Genomic DNA, 25,374 nt, shown 5'->3' with positions numbered 1-25,374 from the left:
TGTTTGGCCCATGCTAACGTTTATTATTCAAAACATTTACTATCATGGATTTAGCTGTTACCAAAAATCATTGAAAATCAATATATTTGTTCGTCTCAAGACCTTAAACTCTGTGTATCAATATAAAGTCAATCGAAACGATTATATATAGGCGTTAACACAGTGTATAAATACAAAATCAATCAGATGATAACTATGGTCTTTAAAGCATTCACAAGATTTTTCAAAGTGATCAAGAGCCAAAACTATGGCAGTAATTATCGGAAATCGTTGAAAATCAATATGCTTCCTTGTCTCATGACCTTAAACACTGTATAAATTTAAAGTCAAATCGGATATTAACTTTAGCCTCTAGAGTATCCACAAGATTTTTCAAAGTGATCAAGGGCCATAACTCTTGCTGTAATTATCGGAAATCAGTGAAAATCATTAGGCTTCTTCGCCTGATGACCTTAAACACTGTGTATAACTTTAAAGTCAAACATATTAACTTTAGCCTCTAGAGCTTCCAAAAAAATTTTCAAATTGATTAAGGGCCATAACTCTGCCAGTAATTATCGGAAATCGGTGAAAATCAATAGGCCTCTTCGTCTCATGACCTTAAACACTGTATATAAATTTAAAGTCAATTGGATATTAACTTTAGCCTCTAGAGTGTCCACAAGCAATATACGACCACATGGTTTCTGAGAGAGAGAGAGAGGGGGTTTTAACGTCCACTCGACACAAACTAGGTCATTTCGGGACTAACACATGGTTTAATTTTATTTCAATAATTCGCTTGCGCGTAGGGGTCTTTAGCAGTGGGAGAAAACCGGAGGACCCGGAGAAAACCCACGAGGTTGGACAGGCGACCCTACTCCTTGCCACGTACAACCGGGGATTCGAAACCACGCCAGTTGACTCAATGACAGACTTTATGATACAGCGCGCGCACGCTAACCATTCAGCCATCAACCCCCCCCCCCACATGGTTTCTGTCCATGCACAATATGAATAAGGTCACCAAGGTATCTTACCTAGTGTCTAGATTACTACCTGAAGGATATGCTGACGTATCCAGACATCAAAATTAAATGTTGTGTGGGAGAAGAGAACTACTTAAAACCTTATACGAATATAATTCATTTTTCATCATCAGCGCAGACAGATCGACTGTTTTCCAATTTGTATTTAATTGGGTTATCGATAAGGAGGTGGTGAAAATCGCCATGTTTTGAAATGGAACAAACTAAACATATTAGTACCAAAAATGAACTTTTCACAACTGTTTTTTTTATAATTTTAATAATCATTAAAATACAATGATTAAATAACCCCAAAAGGAAGTAATATGTACCGGTATTGCATGACCGACAAAACATTGTAGTTTCTTAATCAAACTTGACAAGATAAATTGTGCAGTAAGCCCTCAATAAATAAAACAAGTTATTTATTACAGAACATCAACTACTGATATCTTAACATGTGCATTAATAATACACTATTAGATCATTCAACCTGTTCAAACTGTAATATGTATTAAATGACCGCTTTGAAGATTGTCCAAAAACTGCTCATGCAGTTTTCTCCCAAGATATAGTTTTTAGGAAATAAATATCTTTCTGGATAGTTTTGGATATGTTCTCCAACCAATGGTTACATATATTTAGAAACGGAACTATCTACGAATATATATCTTTAAATAAAGTATCTAATAACTAACAATTTGGAATGGCATTAAAATTTCTAATAATGAAATTAGATCTATTATAATAATAATAAACCATGATCGGACCTAAAACATGATGCAGCTTCTAAACAGTTGGAAAGTTAACTGTGCATTTTTCAATTCTATTTTCAAAAAAACAAATGATTAAACAGATATTGAGATCTCTACACGAAAAATGTTCTAATTAAGAACCAATATTAAAGAGGCATTAGAAATTATATTAGCAAAGTGTGATGCAAAATATGAAACAAATCTTCATCATTTAATATTCAGTAATACAAATTGTAGATAGTGGTGTTAGTAGGGTAGTTCATGGCAATGAAATAAAATAGGGTTTAAATTAAAATCCTATTTTCTGCACCAAACGGGCTAATAAAGACATGAAAATGGGCAAAAGCCATGCAGAGTGATGAGGAAATGTTGTTAGCACAGGAACATTTCAACCTATTCTTCAAACAAAATCCAACTAAGGCTTCTTTTATGTGTATACTAACATGGTAAAAGAACTACCATCCGATCAATGTTCCTTGCAAGGTCCTCTATCCTCCACCACTGACTGGAAATTCACACCCAATTTTCTCTGCCAATACTGGGATCAATACCAGAACCACCCGGTTAGGAAGTCTGAATGTTACTTTCTGTGCCACAAGCGTTAGTTTATACATTTTTTGCAAAAATCTTAATTATTTTCTTTTTATAGACACCCTTCCAACAAACTACACTTGTCATTTTTAAATATAAAATACTAATTTATCACTCCAAATACTAAGCTAGAAATTTTGTCCTGACTAACAATATTAAAGAAATTTAAATCTCTCTCACAAAATATAGCACTGGTCTCTGAAACAAAAAGAATTATGCATAAAGATTAAACATTATCCAGGATATTTATTCAGCCTTTTTAGTGGCTAAGATCTAAAATATGTACTACTATTTTAATACTCAATCTATGAAAAGCCTGCTTAAATTATTATGATCAAAGTCTTGGTGGGCCTTTGATTTCATTTTTCACCCAATTCAATGTCTGTCTATTTGTGAAAATGTCCACTTAATTTGCATCGCAGGAAATAAAAAGAAAGAATACTTAAAACTATGAAATTCAATTTGTAGTATTTTCCTTAAAACAAACAGATTATTTCGCGATCAGATTTTCTAATTTGAATGTAACAAGCATAAAGATGTCCTGCTGGCAAAAATTTCAACTAAGTGCCTTTAATCCTACCCTATTTTCTCATTTTGAAATTCAAGGCTAATTTTTTGTGAAGCATATAATTTTTACTCATAAATCTTAGATTTATTCAAATCAGCAGTCGATATGGAATATGATAATCAGGCAAAATATTTATTTGGATTTCAACCATTCTTTTAACTTGTCTCCATCTCTATCCAACCAACGAGCATTAAGCCGTATATTTTCACATGATTGTTTGATAGCTCTTTCAGCAGCAGGAGCAGGATTAGCTTTGAAGAATTCCTGGAAAGAGAAAAATATATCTTGTGTCAATTTTGTCTATTTATACATTTAGATTCTTCACACAGAAAAATCTATGGTACATTCCCCCTGTCGGTTCAGAGCTTCAATAAAGGGTTAAGGTTGGTCATTGTTCCACTTTGCTAATGAGACTTAATATGCATGTATACAATAGATGATGAATTTTGGTTGTAGGTAGACGCTTGTGACAGTTGCCCTTGTTAAATCAAACTTGAGGACCTACTAATATGCCCGCCAGCAGCTAAGTTGTCTGTGCTAGCTCTTAAATCCATTAAATTAAATCCTTCTGATAGAGTTCCTACAAATTCCATCAAGAACTTTGTCCTGTATCGATTTCAAAAGCTTTAAAAGTCAAAATATTTTCCAAAAATCTGGAAATTCTATAGGGTTTTTCCGTACACCGTAGTGCACATATCACCAGGTTTTAAAATATTGTCCAACTTCAAACTCACAAGATTTCATAAGTACAAATGTAAATTTGAGATCAGTAATTTTTTAATTTCTGTAGAGTTCTTTCCTTATGAAGTATCCCTGTAAATTTGGAACACCAGAATGTTTACAAGAAATTGTGGATGGACGATGGATGGACACATTTGACGACAATATACCTCCCCATTAAACTCAGAGCTCAACCTATCTATAAATAACATCTAGACAACCTACCTCAATCTCTTTTGCTAATTCTTCACTGATAAAATCTTCTGTTGTTGCCTGAATAAAATATACATAATGAAAATCGGTGATTTTACAGGCACACAGTAAAATGTTGGGTTTTGAAACTAACGTGTCTTAAACATGCATTATGTAAGAGTTAAATCTGCCTATTGCAGATATTTTTTCTAGCTTCAAATGTTAGATAAATTATTATTTAGACATTTATTCACATGAAAAGAACATAACTCTCTAGGCTATCAGATGGCTTATCATTCAGCTTGATCATTCAATAATTAAATGACAAAATAATCGAGACATTGTTTATTATCATAGCAATGACAATCGAGAATACACTATTCTTGTCAAAACTTCAAATATTCATAACTTTGATCCGTATACAGTAATTTGACTAAAATTCACATTACATTCATCTTTGATTATGTATATTTAAACTAGTATAGTGAGAACGGCCAAGTCTTTACCTTATTCTTGTAAACCTATTTCAATTGGTTCAGAACTTACTCACATGTCTTGTGATACACTAGTTATTGGCGAACGGACAATTTTTTTTTAAGAAGTAGGACGTTAAACCCCATTTCATTTCATTTCATTTAAGAACTGGGCATTATCCCTACTAACTGGGGGGGTGGGGGGGGGAACGGTGGGAGACATGTAAGAAAGGAGTACAAAACAAATACAAACCTTGATTAATCTGGCCAACAAGAAACCACCTCTGTATCTATCATATAATTTAGTCCAGTTATCTTTTACAAACTTCCAGGCTAGTTGTCTACCCTTAACGGATCCTGTTACACCAGCAATAACAAACACCGAGTCTTGAGATCTCACCTTATCCTGTAATTATCAATTAGAGTATTAATCTATCTATATAAATAAAACCATCACACTTCGTGGCCACACTCCACCCCCACATATGTGGTACCAAATTAACCAGCATGACCCTGTGAATGTTTAAAGACATCGAATTCGGGCATGGGTGCATTGGGTCTGGGCCCAGGCCCCGTGTGAATAATGCTTCTTCGTCGTGCTCCACCCCCACGTAGGTGGTATCAAATTAACTAGCATTACCACATGAATATTTTACGCCATCAAGTTTGGGCCCCTGGCAAATTTGGGCCCTGGGCAGGGTATCCTGCTAGTATAGAATATATAATCATGGTTCCATCTCAATTGATCATATCAGTTCAGATAACCTCAGTTAACATTTGATTATTTGTGTTAGCTCTATGATACAAGAAGAAACAAATTCTTTATTCTTATGCCTTACTTCAGTATCCCCCTTTTGAAAATAAATATCATATACTTACTGATAAAGAGAAATCTAAAACTTTACTAATTAATCCTTCATCACGAACTGTTCCTAGTGACCGACTAATTCGAACTTTCTCTTCTTGCATATCAGCTTTATCATATAACTATAAAATAAATATGAATTGTCCAAATATATGAAACAATGCACAGATGGACCGAATTTGAAATTTCATCTTTTTTCAAAACAATGTTTACATGAATAACTAACTATTCAATGATTTTCTTCACAGTTGAAATAGTATATATTTGAAAAAAGCACAAAGAAAGCTGTCTGTTTGTAACAGCCTTCTGGGTCAGTCCACCGCTTTCATAAACCATATTATTGCAAGGAATAGTGTTAAAAGTTGTGGAAAGCACTGAAGCAGCTTCTAAGTCTTTTCTGGCATGACTTTTGTGCATTCTGTTCAACTCAATGATTAGAAATTGATCATTTTGTCTTCAGAATTCTTTATCGAAAACGGGTTATTCACATATACCTTATGAACTCTGTATTATCTGGAAAGTATTTGAGAATTACTTCGAACTTGATCTGACGTAACCATCAACGAGGGTATTACAAGCGATTAAGATATGCCATTGATAATTCACTAAAATCCTGTCACTACATTATGTAAAGTAATTAAATATAATCTTACCTCTAACATTTTAGTAAATACATCTTCATTACCATCAGATAAAATACTGATATATACCTAAAAATATATAAATAAACACCATCATAAATTACAGATTCACATGTAAAATTACTCTTTGTAAAAATGGTGATCGATACCTACAATCTGAGACATACTTAAAAAAAAAAAAATGTTTTTGTGTCATATGACAAGACATTCACATAACAAACATCTACATTACCTTCCAAAGGTTGTGAATGTCGGATAGCTGCTTTACCCTAGGCAGAAAATACACATCACAAGAAATTCACCGTACAAACAACTGTACAAAGTTTGATTATTCTGTCTCAATTAGATGCAAATTTATTGTATTCTAAAAGGTGTAACAGACAGACGGACAGTTGTTTAGCTTATGGAGAGAATGCTAATCATCAAATTTAGTAAGAATATTCACCTAATGAACATCTACAATAAGTTAACATTGTACCCTATTTAGAAGCTGTCATATTGTGTTTTGAAGTCTCAATTAATGAAATTGCTTATCTCTGCAGGAAATATCTTTGTGAATATGAGTTCAAAAAGAAAATCTCACCACTGTTGATTTAAGCCTAAAAATAGATGGTCAACATAATATAAGAAAATAAACAGACTAAGCAAGCTTTTTATTTGTTACAATATTTCAACATACGCTTTTTCTAAGATCGGCAGCTAGTAATTTTGAGCCTGTAAAATGTTCTTCAAATCTTTTAGTAGCTTCTTTAATTACAGATTCATCACCATTTCTTCCTAGCTTGGTTAATACCAAGTCTCGTAACATAGCAATTAAAGGACCTTAAGAAGCGTAAAAAAAAAAAATATCAAATTAGCTTGGAACATACACAAAGCTATAAAATATTATTGATGCCAACATCTAAATATTCTTTTATCATAAAACATACAGCTCCCAAGCAATGAATATACAAATATATGACGGTTAACTTTAAAGTTTTGCTGGTCAGGGGCAATAACTACGAAAAAATCGAATTTCAATACTAAACTTAGTTAGACGGAACATTTGGAACTTCCGTTTCGCAAAAACTGACAGACATAAACAAGACTATGCCACCTATAAATTTGAGGTAAAAAATGATCAAGTTTAGTAAATTTGAGTATGGATCCAATAAGCTGTGAAACATTAGATATTGTTAGAAAAATATAAATGACCGGTTTAACTTCCTTCAATGTGAAATACTGCCTCAGTTTATCAGTTCACTGCAGATACTGCATGCAAGACAACGATCTCTGTATCCACAGTTGTGGATATTTTGTCCAAAACAATATTTGAACAAATGAACCAATAAAAAGTTTTCTTACTTTCGCCATCTTTTTTATCCCAGCCTACTGTCTGTGAAATAGGACGGAAAAGATTTCTGATAAATGACTGAAATTGTGGGTATGATTCTGTATACTGTAAGATGAGAGCGACTGATGATAAATTTGATGATAAATCATTCCACACAGTGTAGTTATCTTCATTGATAAAAGCTTCAGCTACTTTTAATACATCTACCGACGACACCATTCCTGCTCTCGCCTACAAATACAAGAATAACCTTAGAGTAGATAACATAATATCTAACATAGAAGACAGTCAAGAAGAGTATCATTTTAATTTTGAAAGATAACTTACCAAAGCAAAGAGATCACTCTGTAGACCAAGTCGATCACTAGGTGATAAGGATTTATTTTTTATAGCAGGTATCAGACGTTCTAATGACTCAGATGAATACTGAACACGATATACACCAACAGTACCAGAATTTACCTACATGAAAAAAAAAACCATTATCAAAGGAATTTTCAAGCATTTAAGGTAGACAGAAATAGAGAGAAAGAGAGAGAGAAATGGGATTTAAGATTCACTCGACACAAACAAGGTCATTTTGGGAATAAAATATGGTTCAATTTTATTTCAATAATTCGCATGCACGTAGGGGTCTTTAGCAGAGGGAGGAAACCGGGGGCCCTGGAGAAAACCCATGAGGCTGGACAGGTGACCCTACTCCTTGTCACGTACAACCGGGGAATCGAAACCACGCCAGTTGACTCAATGACAAACCTTATGATACAGCACACAGTGCTAATCATTCGGCCACCTAACCCCCTCTAGATAGAAATAACAATAATATCAAGTTATTGTATGGCCATCTTCTACATGTTCTTGTGATTATCAGATTATCCTTTGCAGAGAATTGGAATCCATAAACTAGTTTCTCAATACATAGTGCAAAACAATAAAACCACATGGGCCAATTTTGCTGAAACAGGTTCTCTTTTATAAGTTTATGTTGTCAATGTGCAGAACAATGGAGCTGCTTTTGCTTACAAAATCCAAAATAATGTTGGTTGTATTGCATCACATTGAATGTGTTACCAATTCAAATTTCATATAGCTATTGGTATTTAAATGTATATATATGATTTAAAGAGAAATGGTTTTAGTTGTACCTTGATCCAATCAGTGGCTTTGACATTTTCTAGAGTAAGGGTTAAATTCTTTGAATCTAATACACCCGTTGAGACTGGTTTATCTGGACTACTGGCTGTGCATATAGTAATCGGCACCATCCACTGGGAATTATCACCTATAAAATAAGAAAACATTTTCTTAAATCAAAATCACTCTTACTAATAATTATAATCTAATACACTGGTCCAATGCTTTCACTGCTTAACTTGATACAATGCTAAAAAGAATAACTTCTCTACCTTCTGGAATGATGCCATCAGCACAGAATTTACTCTGTGTAATTGTAACAACACGACTTTTACCATCCTGTTTCTCTTCAACCTGGAATGAAATTGATTACAATTAAAAATAATTCATGGGCACACTGAATGGACTATTTTATTATGGGCACATCACTGGACTAATTTATTACGGTCACAGTAAAGAACTAATTTATTATGGGAACATCACAGAACACTAATTTATTATGGTCACAATAAAGAACTAATTTATTATGGTCACAATAAAGAACTAATTTACTATGATCACATAACAGGACTGATTTATTATGGTCACACCATGGATGAATTTACTATGATCACACTACAGGACTAATCTCTAGGCATGTCACGTTTCTAGCCTTAGGTTATTTTTGAAGAGTGTCACCCCCCAGGAAGGAGAAGAAGAACAAAAACCAGGAACTGTCCCAAAAATGAAATTAAAAAGAAACTAAGTTGTAACATACCTGTAAAACCGGGAATCCCATCTGTTTTGTCCATGTTGACATTAGCTGACCTATAGGTTTCTTACTTGATTCTTCTAATGCAGCCCATAAATCTTCGGTAAAAGCATTTTTATATTTGAACTTTGTTAAGTATAGGTTCATGCCTTTACGGAAATGCTGTAAAATTTAACAGATTATTTTGAAACAAGAGACAATTCTTATTACACTCAACATAATGACAATACTTCTTTGGAAATGAAATGGGGTTTAACATCATACTGTTCTGCGCCGACTGGGCTAATGAAGACAGGCATACACCCATACAGCAGTACTACGGCCTTCTCTTATTTCGAATTTCAAATGCCAAGGGATTTTCAACATGGACTACGGCCTACTCTTACATCGATTTTCAAATGCCAAGGGATTTTTAACGTGTTTTTTTTCGTTCCATTCGAACAACTGTACCCTCTCCCTTGCCAGACCTTCTGTCCTGCATCACTGACAAGGAGGATTGAACACTGGACATCCAGGTAAGCGAGCTAATATCTTACTCACTGAGCCACCATGGCTCCCTTCTGCTTTCAGGCATATATTTTAATAACTTGCTGTTTGAAATGCAAAACTATCCTCCCTGAAGGAGGCATGGGACAACTGAATGAATTCCATTTGGAGTGTGTTCTTTAGCTTTGTTTTGTTTTTTTTAAATTATGTCACCATAACTAATCACAATATTTTTTACAAATTTCCAAACAAATAGCAAAGGATTTAGTCAATCCATCTAAATAGCTCTTTATATAACCCAAATTACAATTAGTGTGTAGAGACATGCTTTATTTAAGTGTGAGGTGTGAAAGGTCTTCAAATATCAAGAATGCATTATAGCAACGGGTGTTTTCATTTTGTTTTGAAATATCAGAAAGATAGGTTGCCAGGTAACAAAACATACGCTCACAGCAGCTAAATCATCCGACAGGTTGACAAGGGTTGTCGCATATTTATTCTTTTGTAGGTAATTGGGGACAATACAATTTTTGTTGTTTGAGGGTTCAAACAAGGGTCTTAACTCTGGAAGTAATTTACAGACTTTGTTGGAATTAGACAGGCTTTTTCGTTTTACTAAATTGAAAAATGCATATAAATTTCATACAGATCGGATGATAACTTTTGTCATTCAAACGTTCACAAGGTTTACAAAGTAAAACAAGGGTCATAACTGTAGCAGTAACTTTAAACGCAACAAATGGAAATTGTTGAAATTCAATAGGCCTCTTCGTTTCACTAATTTAAATAATGCATATTAATTTCACAAAGATTGAATGGTAACTTTAGGCGTTAACAGGTTCACAAGGATAACAAGCCAACAGTGAGGCTGATGTCCCCCGCCGAAATAGGAAAATAATTAGAGGACACATATAAATTTATCACAAATTATCTTTTACAAAGTATTGAACAATCAAACAGTATATCTTTACTTATAGTCTAACAATCAAAGTAGGAGAGTTATTGTTTTCCAAAGTCTCGACCAATCAAATTGCGTATCGCTCTGCTTACCCTGAGCAGAAAATGCTCATTATCAAACTTAGTCAAGGTATTACTGTAATGAAACTATACACCAAGTTTCATCAATCTCACTTAATTAGAACTAAAGTTATCGTGTCCCAAAGCATCAACCAATCAAATTGCTTATCTCTGCTTACCCTAAGCGGAAAATGCTCATCTTCGAACTCCATCAAGGCATTGACCTAATCAACACATACACCAAGTTTGAACATTCTAGCTCAATTAGGAAGAGAGTTATCGTGCCCCAAAGTATCAACCAATCAAATTGCTTATCTCTGCTTACCCTAAGCGGAAAATGCTCATCTTCGAACTCCATCAAGGCATTGACCTAATAAACACATACACCAAGTTTGAACATTCTAGCTCAATTAAAAGTTATCGTGTCCCAAAGCATCAACCAATCAAATTGCTTATCTCTGCTTACCCTAAGTGGAAAATGCTCATCTTCGAACTCCATCAAGGCATTGACCTAATCAACACATACACCAAGTTTGAACATTCTAGCCCAATTAGGAAGAGAGTTATCGTGTCCCAAAGCATCAACCAATCAAATTGCTTATCTCTGCTTACCCTAAGCGGAAAATGCTCATCTTCGAACTCCATCAAGGCATTGACCTAATAAACACATACACCAAGTTTGAACATTCTAGCTCAATTAGGAAGAGAGTTATTGTGTCCCAAAAAGTGTGACGGACAGACAGACGGACAGACAGACAGACGGACGAACCCATTTTAATAGTCCCCTGCTTTCTTCGAAAGGCGGGGGACAAAAAAAAGTGAAACAAGGGCCATAACTCTAGACATAATAAATGGAAATTGCTGAAATTCAATAGGATTCTTTTTTTTTTATTAATTTAAATGCCGCATATAAATTTCATACAGATCAGCAGATAACTTTTGATTTTAGAGCGTTCACAAGGCGCAACAACGTGAAACAAGTGATATAACTAGAAGTCATTAACGGAAATTATTGAAATTAAATAGGCTTCTTCATCTCACTAATGTAAACAACATATATCAATTCTAAAACAATTGGATGATGACTTTTGGTGTTAGCGCGTTCACAAGAATGGATGGGGGCGAGAGCAATACACATCCACATAACACTGGGTGTGTTAAAAGGAGTGGCCACTTATTAAAGAGATGAACCCAAAGAATTTCCACCACACCAATGTAGGGATGTTCCTGCAAAAGAGTGGCTGCTCGTACAGATTCTTCTGTATTTTTTTTTCCAACAGTGATATCAAATTTTCACAATTCGTCTTTTAAGAATACTATCTTCACATAAAGAATGACAGCCAAATAAAATGAAACAATGTATCGGGTATCCACCCTTTAAACTATGATGAAAATTACTGACAAATTTAATGTGATAACCCACCTCATCACCAATATAATTATGCAACATTCTGATAACAGATGCTCCCTTACTGTATGAAATAGCATCAAATATTTCATCAACTTCTGATGGATGGCCAACTGGCACCTAAAATCATAAAGATAAGTTTAAAGGGCAAGACTCAGTTGTACTCTGGTTTTCAGACTTTGTGTAGTGAAATTAAAGCCCAGTCGCACTTTCAAATATTAAAGAAACAACAAGTTTAGAATAATTCACAGAGATTTTTATATTTAAGCGAATTATTTAGTTCTCTCAGCAATTACCGAACAAATTGAATTCATTTTTGAATACAAAAAAAATCATTTGAAATTGTACATGATCAGACTTAATCAAAGATCTAACACATGGAGAGTTTAATGTAATTGATAATGAGAATACATTAACAGATTTCTGATGACTCACCTCGATAGGATGACTGGTGTGTAGAGCATCAAGTTCAAGGGCACGTCCAAGATCATTATTAACAAATTGTGTCCAGATATCAAATTCTGGAAAGCAATGATCAACACACAAATACTCAATCCATGTTGCAAAACCTTCATTTAACCACAAGTGAGTCCACCATTCCTGTAATGACCAAGAAAACCCAAATAATAGATTCTAATTGACTATATCTCACTAGATAATACCAGCATTCATTCAATCAAGTAATGGTGGCTACGATTAAAATTGCAGATTGTCAAAAAAGTTTCCCAGCAAATATCCAAAAGATACAATGTTTTTGGTAGTGTATTCTTTTCCTGGTAGTTGGTTTTTAAATCAACGGTTATGTATTTAGGATGGTAACTGTCAAAGAAATATATTAAAAACATTACTCGAAAACAAAAAAACATTTGAAAGAAAATTATACTGAAAGAAAATATTTGTTCAAATACCAGCATTTGAGAGATTTTCTTCAGGGGTACTGTCAATGTGTTAGGGGGCCTTACGTTTGCATGCCAAGCAAATTAATGGACACACATTTTTGACAAGTACAAATCAGGTTTCATAGATTCTGAAATGCAGTCTTCGAAGAGGCTGTGATAAGGTTTATAAACGGCAAATTTGCTATTAAAATTTCTCAATTTCAACACTTCATCATTGTTGATAAATATTTATCATTTCAGAATTGAAATATTTGATATGCAGTAATTATTTTGAGTCTAGAAGTAATTATGTATTTCTGTTCAATATTCTTCTGATTTACATACCATTGTTACCAAGTTACCAAACCACTGATGAGCTAGTTCATGACCTACAACTAGCGCTACCCACTGTCGTACATGTGATGATGTGTTGTTAGGGTCAACCAATAACGCAGTCTCCCTATACGTAACTAATCCCCAATTTTCCATGGCTCCTAAAAACAAAGAATTAAACATAAAAAATATAATAAAACCAGAAAAATACATAAATGAAAATAATCACACAATTTGTCAATTTAGCTGGATTAACATTTGATGCAGTTCACCTTAAGATTAAAAAAATATCCTCACATGAGATTTTACCTTGAAATGTATATTGAAATTTAATCTAGTTAATTGAAAACAGGACTTTGAGTAGAACCAAAATGCCCTAATTTCTAAATGTAAATGCGTATTTAAAGCATTTAGATAAATATATATTTACTCCTCCCAATTGACACTCTAGTTCTATGAATAGGTGGTATGTTTGTAACCGTGTAAGTTGAAAGATTGATCGAAGATATTGTATAGCACTCTAATATAAAATGAATATAATCCACACAGTAAAGGGGAACAACTATCTTAAACAGTGTCTGTTACTCACCCGCGGAGAAATCTGCAATAGCTATTAGATCCATCTTAGGTAGAGGATAAGCAATACCAAAATAATTTTTATAGAATGGTAACGTCTTTATCGCAACCTGACAATACAATAAAATACTTCTATTATTAGTATTTGAATTATTAATTTAAAGCCTTAAAACTAAGAACAACTTGATTCCAATGTACACTACAAGTCCGGCAACTTACTGTGGTCAGGAAAATTCAAGAAATAATGTTTCCCCAGGAAACTGCTAGGGCTAAATTTCACTTTTCATCCCTCAAACAGATCAAAATTGCTACCCTATGCTTTTCCACTTATTGCGTAATGGGGATCGACCATTTTGACAGGACCTTTCGGTCTGATATTCACGACATTCAAACTCAACCACGATTGTGGGGTAAGAGTGATATATTTGAACTGATAAGAGGATACACAAGCTAATCAATCAGCTAATAGAAATTGTGACCTGTAGAGCATCTACAAACAAAATGTGAATGGACGTCCAGGCAGACCGGATGACGACATGGGCGTATAAAAATGTTAAGTAAAGGGGCATTATGGGAGATTAGAGAAAGAGCTGACAGTTCACGCTAAAATAGTTCTCTTTAAAGAGAATATGTTCAAAATTTCAGTCAAATTGCTTCACTCTGAAACGCGACATAAGTGATTGCATTTTAGGCCTAGTCTCGATCATCATTACTTAAGTCGGTACGATAAAAAACAAAGTCTTGAATATCCATTTTGACGTTAAATCATCCATCATAAAATGTATTCAAATCCAGTAAAGATTGCTGACTAGCGATGCCATCGCGAGCTTATTATGGTCTGGATAAGTTAATTAATGTCTAATTAATAATTTAGCTAACATTTAAGGCCTAAAGAAAGACCTGCAATAGGCAGATTTAGCTCTTGCATAATGTATTAACATGCATTCTCAAGTAAAACATACCTCAAGAGCGAATAACCCTTGTTCTTTTTTACCAACAGGTGTGTACACGCGCACAATGACATCATCTTGATCTTTTCCTTCAACATAATCGTAATCACCAACGATAAATGCCAGAAGATATGTTGACATAATTGGTGTGGTCCCATATTTTAACTCTACTAAATCACCATCTAATTCAGTACTGGATATAACAGGCTACAAAGAAGTAGAAAAGTCCAAAACAGGAATGAAAGCAATTATTAAATGTAAAATATCTAAGAACTGACTTTTAAATTTCCAGATATTTTGTACTGCCATGAGGTACTGCCAATATACTCCTAAAGCTCAAATGGTTTATACATTCAAAGCCATTAAAAACGCAATGCAAAATTCAAAGTTTATTTACTGCAACAACTTTTAACAAATGTACATAACAATTGGCAAAATCGAGATAACAAGCATCTGTGGATAATTTCATGAAAGAATTCACTACAAATGTACAAAACCGAAACGTCAGAAAACCATGACACGAAGCAGGGGTCAGCTGAAGTCAATATCGGGTATGTCCACCCTGAGCTCTTACACATGCCTGAAGTCGCCTTGGCATGGACTGGCACAGATGTCTCACTACACGCTGTATATTGTTTGCCAATGATTTTGGAGTGCCTGTGCCAACTCTGCAACAGTTAGTGGTGGCACGGCTTGAGTTCGAACCAGTCGTCCAAGTTCATCCCAAAGGTGTTCGATCGGGTTCATGTCGGGAGACATAGCGAGCCAATCCACAACACGGAGATGATGATTGTTCAGAAAGTCTCTTGTCAACGTGGCAGTGTGGGGTTGAGCGTTATCATGCTTGAAAACCATCTGTCGACGGACGCCATGTTGAGCCAGCAATGGCAGCAACACCAGACGAAGGATGGCGCCAACATCATGTTGAGCGTTGAGATTGCCTTGATAGCGGCCCAAGCCATAACGCCACCTCCCCCGAAACGATCCCTTTCCAGCACGCAGTTACGAGCAAAACGTTCATGTCGACGTTGGTAGATACAGTGACATCCATCAGGAAAACTGAGGTTGAATCGAGATTCAACCGAGAAGATGACATTTCGCCATGGTGTGTTGTGCAGATACCCCTGATTTGCGGCCCATTGCTGCCTGGCAAGTCGATGACGATGCAAAAGGATTTGACATAAGTAAGGTCGATGGCAGCGTAACCCAGGAGCAGCCAGACGCTCTCTGACTGTTTGAGGGCTGATCTGACGTTGCCGTGTTCCCACAGTTCCCCTGGTAGTAGCAATAGCTGACTCGAATCTGTTGTGCAGATGCTGTAGTCGGATGTGGCGATCTTGAGCAGCGGTTGTTACAAGTGGCGCTCCAGGTCGGAGTCGATCGGCACCTCCTCCAGTGGCGTGGAAGCGTTGTTTGAGGCGAGCAATGGTCGGCTACCAGTGAAGCAACCTGATCCAGCATGCCAATAGCTCTGTTCCTGTTTTCTTGTGTATGATGTGGCATTTTTCAGAAGTGATGAATGTTGGAATTTTGATCTGTATTTAAAGGGCCATAGTGCAGGGAATGCACATGCCAAATGTTTGACATGGGACTGCTTAAAATCGTGAAAAAAGACAAGTGTTGTGTTTGCACGAACAAAGTTCATTACCGAGAACTGATATTGGGTTCAAACCCAGAACTCCACAAAAAGAAACCCATCACAAGTTTCACCTATGTGTGCCATAAGAACGTAAAGTCCAAGAAAACATTTACCAGAAATATTTCACAAATTAGACATTGTGTTTTTAATGGCTTTGAGTGTATTTACTGTACATGTACTTGAAACATTTGTCTATTTGAATTAACATTTTTATTTCTGCTAAATAGTTTTCTGAATGTAAGAGGGGACTGAAAAGTAGCAGGATTTTGCTGAATGTAAACCATAAAGATGTCAAAATGTCTCTGACATCACAACTATATTGGATGGAAAACTCCAGTTCTATGTCACCAACATACTGAAAATATTATATTATATACGTCACTGAATTTAAATCTATATGAAAGCTACATTCATTTTACATTGAAATTTTGTATTTAAAGCATTCATACAGGAGAATACCATTAGGCGGGGGATATAGCTCAAAAATTTTTAAGAATGGTTATACTTTCTCTTGGGTATAAAAATGTCATTTCTCTAAAATAGCAATAATCTTCTATACCAGTTGGTGAAGAATGAATAATATAAACAAAATAAACAACTCACCATATTTGAGAGAGCAACTTTCTGTTTTGGTACAACAAGAGTGACATCAAATGTAGCCTTAACTGCAGGTTCATCCCAACATGGAAATGCCCTTCGTGCATCTGTAGCCTGGAGACAAAATTCATAATAGTGATGAACACAGTACAAACAACTTAAATTAAAAAATAGATCAGCAAGGCCTAAATTGTTATGATTAATCCACTTCTCAGCTGAGTTAAAACACAAAAAAACAACATCTCCGGAGAGAGCAGACCAGATTCAAAATCTATTACTTTAGAAAATCCTGCAAAATGCACAACCCTCTATAAGTTTGAAGCTAAGTTTTACAAGTTATTATACAGGCTAGTGGCTGTATTTCAGCCAGACTGTTCTTAATTTTTTTGACTAACACAAAATTGAGTGATGGCAGCAACCTCAAACTGAGTGACTGCAGCAAACTGTTCCTTTCCATCTGGTGTGGTGTATTTACTTCTATAAAAACCTTTCATCTTATCATTAAGAATTCCAGTAAACTTGATCTTCAGCTCACCTATTCCCACCTAAAAACAAACAAGATATAACATTTTTAAAAGTAAGCCATGAGTGACACTGATGTTCTCCACATTAATCCGAAAATAATCAGATGTCACTCATTAAAGATACATTATGGGAAATAAGATAAAGAGATGGCAGTTCTCGCTATAATAGTTAAAAACTAGATAGTGTAAAGGTAATTTGCTGAAAATTTCAGTCAAATTGATCCACTATGAGCCGAGAAAGAAGCGGGTGAAATGTTTGCATAGTCTTGGTCATCATTACTAAAATCATTAATATAAACAGCAGAGTCTCGATTATCCACTTTTTCTAATTTAATTATCAACGGCCGTTAGCGGCATATAAGAATCTAATCCAGCCAACATCGAAGGCTAGCCTTGACATCGAGAGTTTATTATGGTCTGGATAAGTTAATTAATGTCTAATTGATAATTTAGATAACATTTCAGGCCTAAAGAAAGACTTGTAATAAGCAGATTTTGCTCTTGCATAATGCATGTTTAATTACTTCCCCATATAAAGTAACTTGTTTACTCCCTCTGCATAACCTGAACAGAAAACACTCGATATCGAACTAAGTCAAGGTATCGATGTATAGAACTATACACCAGGTGAGAAGCAGAGCTATTTTTAGCTAATTTGCTTAGCTTACACAGACACATGTTCTTGAAGCAACGACTGCGAGTTTCACAACATCTGGCCGTTGCTTGTTTACTTCACAATTCTCGAACTTATAGCTATGTTATCTACAGACATGTGAGCTCTAGCGTCCAATCAGAGGTTGTGATATTGGGACCACCATGGAAACCTTGACTTTGAATGAACCTTGAACTTTGCAACTCGATTATCACAGGTAGACCTTTTTGGCTTGAAAGCGCGAGACTTGGTATTCGCGCTGATCGAGGAATCTTATAGGCTCACAAGTTGGGCTTGTACCCAATCCAAATTAGTACCGCAATATGCAGGGTATTACGTGAAGGCCTTGATAAGATGTACGTAGTTAAAGCGAGATCAAGCCTTCTATTGGAGATGACACAGACAATGCTCATCATTAACTCAGTAAAGATATTCACCTAATGAACAACTACACCAAGTATGAACATTCTACCTCATTTAGAAGTTATTGTGTTACAAACAGCGTGACGGTCAGGGGACCATAGTGTCAACTGGGTTTTATAAATAAAGAAGAGTAACTCTGGGACTGGGAGTGATTTATACAAACTGTTCAAAATCAACAGGATTCTGCCTTTCAATGTAAAGAACCTGTAAACTCTTTGTAACTCTAGGAATAATTGTTTGAATTAGTTCAAATTGTTGAAAATCTGAAAGCAATCAAAATGACTTACAGGTAAAGGTGCAGGAAATTTAAATGTAACCTTTTCATCTGCATCATTAAAACTTATTTCACTAGTTGAAATATCAGATGATCCTGGAAAACAAATTCATTTAAAGATGGGTTCCCACGTACAAACTGGGTGATTTAATGGTATATATGGACTATATTCAAACTAATTAATTTGTCATAATTTTGCTTCAAATCCTTCTCAAACATTGTAATTGCGAAGGAATGTCCTGCTATAAAAATTCGATCAAACCAGGCCATGTTTACATCACGTTTCTTACCTCTTTTAGAAGTCAGAGGAGAATTCATTGCATACAAAAGACGATGTTGTCTTTAATCGCTTACTATTTATTACAAATATCAATCCTAATTAAATTCTAAGATTGTCCACTACCCGCGTCTTTTTCCGTCATTTTAATCTCAGAAAGTGTTGTACGTCTAACTCTTCATAAAGTTTATCAACTTGTACATCAAGCGCTCAATGTTCGCGTGTGACCTTTGACATCACACGTGCAGAAATTCCTAATCGTCGGGCTGTTGATTAGGGGAACCCTTACATTTTTGTCCTGTATACGCTTCATGAGTGTTTTTTGGGGAATCCAGTATTTTTCTAGTAAGATTGGAAATCTCTACTTTCCATATATACTAAAATTACCATACTTTTATTGGAAATAACCACCCGATAAATACTTTTCTGGGAACCCATCTTTAATTAGTTTGAAATGAAATTATTTTATGTTTTAACAGAAATTGAAAATTACATTTTAATAACACAATACCAGTACTTCATTTATGTTGAGAAAAACAATTACAACATTGGAGCTCAAGTTTTATTGTTCAATTTGCAATTTAATGGGTGGTTTTCAGTATAATCAAGACCCCAAAACATTTTATATATCTACAGTAAATTGGTTAATCATGGATATTAGTAAATCAGGTGATCCGCATAAACATCACATAATCCTGTGTCTGTATTCCTCAGTGAATTACTAAAGAGGTCAGAAGTCACTTTCTTGAGATAACACATGAATGGAAAGGAAACTAGTAAATTATGGCTTGGGATTGACATCTTCTACCATACATGCACCAGTAAATGAACATTAAATTACCTAAAATTTATAGAATCTCAATATTTGGATATGTAACTCAAGATATGTAATTCCTTGGTTGCCTTTATCAACCTGGAGACAGGTTTATCAAGACACAAATAAATAGTCTACAGTGTAGTAATTTTAATAACTACAGTATTGTACATAGACTATTTATTTTAAAAACTTAAAAATATCACAGAGCTTTGGATAGTTGCATGGGACAAGGATAAATGTTTCTAATAGACTTTCAAATAATTGGAAAAAAAATTATATTAAGAATATCTGTGTGAACTCTTTAAAGCTCCTTAAAGCCTGTGAAAGATTTATGGCTTCCACAGGATGAGATCATACTATCTGTTGACTGTTAGTCTGTTGGAGTGTATAAAAGTTATTGATTATGATTTACCTTGAGCCTGGAATGTAGCAGATTGGATAGCAATTTCTACAGAATTGATCAGTATAGTATTAGTTGCTGATTTCACCTATAATTTAAATATACTGTATATAATTCAAAAACAAGCCAACAGTGAGGCTGATGTTCCCCGAAGAAATAAATAGATGACACATATTAATTAATTGCAGGTTTATCTTTTTCAAAAGTATCGAGCAATCAAACTGACTATCAACTGTACACTAAGTTTTATCACTCTCTATCAGATAGAATCAAAGTCAAAGAAATTGCACATAATGTAAACCAAGATAGTTGTATTTAAAATGATGTCTTGATTTTGTGTATTGCTCCTTTACTACATTAAATTGTTTTTGTCCCATTGTACCGGTATTATACTCTTCAAAAACAGTAAGGGATATTGAAATGGAAATACCTATGCAGGTTGTGATATGATAAATAGTCATGGACACTTGACATGCTTTGAGAGTATGTTCACAGATGAAGAACTTATCGAACCAACAAAACAACTGAGCTGCACATGCGACACACAATAGCGCCATACACGTGGGAGGGTTCATTGTCAAACTTGACACTTCAAGGAAGGGTTGATGAAAACTGCTGCATGCTGGTTTATCTATCCATGCTTGCTTTCCTATCGTTCTTGCATAAGATTTACTGTTTAGCGTATCTTTGCTTTAGTGTGTTACGTTTAATTTGATCGGGAGACGTGTTCGTCAACGTCAACCGACAACACTGCACTGCAAGAGGAGTGGGTCAGATTGCCCCAAATCGTGATTGGACGGTTGATTTGGAGCATGCCACGACAAATTGCTGAATGTCTGAGGATTGGTGGAGCAATTACTCATTATTAAGACAAAGTTCAAAAACGTCCATTTTCACTTTAGACGGTGCATCTCTTTGCGAGTTAGAGAGAGAGAGAAATGGGGTTTAACCTCCATTCAACACAAACTAGGTCATTTCGGGACTAACATATGGTTCAATTCTTTAGCAGTGGGAGGAAACCGAAGGACCAGGAGAAAACCCACGAGGTTGGACAGGTGACCCTACTCCTTGTCACGTACAACCGGGGAATCGAAACCCCGCCAGTTGACTCAATGACAGACCGTATGATACAGCACAGCGCACATGTGCTAACCATTCGGCCCCCAAACCCCCTTTTTGCGAGTGAAATGGGGCCGTCAGATAAGTCGCCTATATGAACTGTTTATGTTCATGTGTAGGCAATGGGCCAGTTATTAACATACACTGGTTACCTAATAAAAACAGCAGTGCATTTCCGCAGTTTTGTATTGTTTCTGAATATCCCCTACTTTTTTTGAAGAGTATATATTCATTTTGCTTTTTCAATAATTTTAAAAATATTAGTATAAATGTTCCATTTAAATTGATGCATTGTTGGTTTCCCAAAATCTCAGTTCTCCAAAGATTTATTGAAATAAACTGTGAGATATTTTCAGAGAAAAATGAAATGAAATGGGGTTTAACGTCCTACTGACAGACATTGTTTTTTTAGGCGCGCGATTGCTTGCGAGCATCCGAGAGGCACCTGAATGTTGACCAAGGGGTTTTTCTCGCTCGCCTTAAAATTGAATATCGCTCTCCTTATTTGTAAATCATGGACATATGTTTTGTTTTTTTTAAAAAGAGTGCGAAAGACTCACATTCCGATCGCCACCATGGTGTCATTGTGAACATTTATTTGGTGTATTCGATTAGTGGATCACGATGGCTAAGTGGGTAAGACGCTGGCTTACAAGCCTGCATTGGCCGAGAAAGTTCATCCAGATTTTCCGGCGTGGTTCCCCCTTATCAGTGATGCAGGACGGAGGACCTGGCAAAGACAGCTGTCTAGTTGTTCGGATGGTGCGAAAAACTGAGGTCCTGTGTACACATTCGTATGCATGTATAAGAATCCTTGACAGTTGGAATTCGATATAAGAGAAGGCTGTAGTGCCGCTGTCCGGGCAAAATTTCCCTCATAGCACATTATGGTGTATGCCCATCTTCATTAGCCCAGTAGGAGCAGAACAGTAGGATGTTAAAACCCATTTCATTTCATTTCGTATTCGATTAGTGTATAATGTGATCGCACATGGCAATAAAATTCTGATAAATATGTTGCTAAAAATAGATGGCGCCTATGCATCATTGGTTAATTTAACAAAAAGATAAAGTAGAACTCTCGCGAGACGCAAGATATTACGAAAGATGGCACGTGAAAATTTCCAATGAGAATAATTCTGGAAGAAATAGATTATATTCTGATGGTATTTTCGTGCGTTTATGGTTATATTTTGAATAAGGGTTATGTTTTTAGACACAATTTATACAAGCTATATATATTTAGAAATGTCGACAAGTATTTCTATTGGAATAGCATAATAGTCTGGAGGCTCAGCGCGGGGGGCTGGGGGGCCATCAAATGGGCACTGAACCAGACTCAACTTTTTTTTTGCGTAGAATACGATGTCGAGTGGTAATCAGTCCGTCGTTGGGGCGTTTTTGAGATATTCGGGGTCACTAGAAAAGTTGGGTCTGGTTTTGTGCCCATTTGATGGACAATACAACCCCAACCCCACCCACCCCCCGCGCTGAGCCTCCGGTCTATAAGTAGTTTCAGACGATAGCAAAAGTATGACTTGACCGTATAACTATGAGTGCTATTATTTAGCAGACGATTTTTATTATCATATATGTAACCAGGAATGACCCCTAGTTACACGCAGTTATTGATCTTCAGAACCATTTCCCATACATACAACTAATTACTCTCCTTAATACCAGACCATTCTCCTTAATTTCTAAATCACTCTTCTTCTCAAAACTGGGAGACCTTTTTAGGAGAGCGATTTTTTCAATTTGTCCATTAATAGGAGCTTTTTTCGGCTCTCCTCTAAATTACAAACAACAACAGCTGTACTGTACTGTTCTGCTCCGACTGGGATAATGAAGATGGGCATACACCATATACATGTACAGTGTGCTATGCAAGAAATTTTGCCGAACAGCAGTGCTATACCCTGTACCTTGCCAGACCCTCTGTCCTAGCTGCAGTACTGACAAGGGGGAATCACATCACAAAATTATTTTCAGGAACTGGGGTGTTTATCATATGGTAACTATGGAATATGACATGCACCACGTGTGGTGCATTGTGTAACAAATGTTTGGTTGTTAGTTTTCACAAAATTACTATTTTTATTAAATTTATAAAATAATCTGGAATTGAAAAAATCTGGGAGGTATTTTCAGAGAACTGCGCAGTGTTTAGATAGTAAAAAATAAAACTAAGGTTTATGACATACATGCTCCATTGATGCATTGTGTAACAAATATTTGGTTATTGTTAGTTTCTCAAAATCTCAATTCTCCGAAAATGTAGTGTACTATTCACTGAATTTCAATTGAAATAACCAACAAGGAAGGAAGATATTTTCAGAGAACTGGGTCCGTGATTCTTGCCTTGGTACATAACAATATTTTCAAAAGAACCTATGAAATATCAAAAATAGGCCTACAGCTAGAAATATTTTCATAAAAACATATAATTTCCAAATAGGCCTAGTACTAAATGCCCAAAATACTTACATCAACCTTTTGCGTAGAATACGATGTCGAGTGGTAATCAGTCCGTCGTTGGGGCGTTTTTGAGATATTCGGGGTCAAAGGTCACGAATGACTGCGCATTCACTTTCAGTGCAAATGAACTCATTTGACCTCTGACCCTGAATATCTCGAAAACGCCCCGACGGCGGACTGATTACCACTCGGCATCGTATTCTACGCAAAATTTTACTCTAGAAAAGTTGGGTCTGGTTTTGTGCCCATTTGATGGACAATACAACCCCAACCCCACCCACCCACCCCCCGCGCTGAGCCTCCGGTCTATAAGTAGTTTCAGACGATAGCAAAAGTATGACTTGACCGTATAACTATGAGTGCTATTATTTAGCAGACGATGTTTATTATCATATATGTAACCAGGAATGACCCCTAGTTACACGCAGTTATTGATCTTCAGAACCATTTCCCATACATACAACTAATTACTCTCCTTAATACCAGACCATTCTCCTTAATTTCTAAATCACTCTTCTCAAAACTGGGAGACCTTTTTAGGAGAGCGATTTTTTCAATTTGTCCATTAATAGGAGCTTTTTTCGGCTCTCCTCTAAGTAAAATACAAACAACAGCAGCTGTACTGTACTGTTCTGCTCCGACTGGGATAATGAAGATGGGCATACACCATATACAGTGTGCTATGCAAGAAATTTTGCCGAACAGCAGTGCTATACCCTGTACCTTGCCAGACCCTCTGTCCTAGCTGCAGTACTGACAAGGGGGAATCACATCACAAAATTATTTTCAGGAACTGGGGTGTTTATCATATGGTAACTATGGAATATGACATGCACCACACATTGTGTAACAAATGTTTGGTTGTTAGTTTTCACAAAATTACTATTTTTATTAAATTTATAAAATAATCTGGAATTGAAAAAATCTGGGAGGTATTTTCAGAGAACTGCGCAGTGTTTAGATAGTAAAAAATAAAACTAAGGTTTATGACATACATGCTCCATTGATGCATTGTGTAACAAATATTTGGTTATTGTTAGTTTCTCAAAATCTCAATTCTCCGAAAATGTAGTGTACTATTCACTGAATTTCAATTGAAATAACCAACAAGGAAGGAAGATATTTTCAGAGAACTGGGTCCGTGATTCTTGCCTTGGCCTACAGCTAGAAATATTTTCATAAAAACATATAATTTCCAAATAGGCCTAGTACTAATGCCCAAAATACTTACATCAACTGTTATGGTTTCGTCGCCTTCAAATGTGAATGCTTCCAGATTTGGTTTCAGTTTAATGTTGTAGTTTGAAGGGATGACACTACCAGGTAAACGTGCAAAGGCTTTCTTCTCTGGCATCTTGACAAATAAACAGTCGAAAAATTACTTTCTGTTTAGAGAAAACTTGCAAGAATGAGACAAACCGGAGATAGAAGTTTTGTAGACCTCTCCTTTCTCAACACAAAACAGAAACTCGTGGTGAACCGGAAGCGGTCAAGAT

At 35.6% G+C, this 25,374-nt stretch overlaps 1 protein-coding gene across 1 annotated transcript; it reads right to left on the bottom strand.

Moving 5' to 3' along the window:
• Positions 1–1,270: 1,270 nt before the first annotated feature.
• On the bottom strand, positions 1,271–25,374 carry LOC126832506 (puromycin-sensitive aminopeptidase). Its single transcript, XM_050563310.2, has 21 exons — positions 25,110–25,374; positions 20,294–20,369; positions 18,801–18,883; positions 17,334–17,459; positions 16,921–17,028; positions 14,691–14,885; positions 13,742–13,838; positions 13,165–13,313; positions 12,377–12,541; positions 11,957–12,061; positions 9,037–9,192; positions 8,552–8,633; positions 8,291–8,427; positions 7,473–7,607; positions 7,157–7,376; positions 6,492–6,634; positions 5,825–5,881; positions 5,186–5,293; positions 4,560–4,712; positions 3,867–3,914; positions 1,271–3,185 (listed from the first exon to the last, which is right to left on the bottom strand). Exons 1-21 carry the CDS (start codon positions 25,230–25,232, stop codon positions 3,054–3,056), a joined length of 2,598 nt encoding a protein of 865 aa, XP_050419267.1. The 5' UTR covers positions 25,233–25,374; the 3' UTR covers positions 1,271–3,053.

The sequence above is a fragment of the Patella vulgata genome, chromosome 9 (assembly GCF_932274485.2).
Source record: "Patella vulgata chromosome 9, xgPatVulg1.2, whole genome shotgun sequence".
NCBI classification, from domain to species: Eukaryota; Metazoa; Mollusca; class Gastropoda; family Patellidae; genus Patella; species Patella vulgata.
This window is presented reverse-complemented; position numbering and strand designations above follow the sequence as displayed.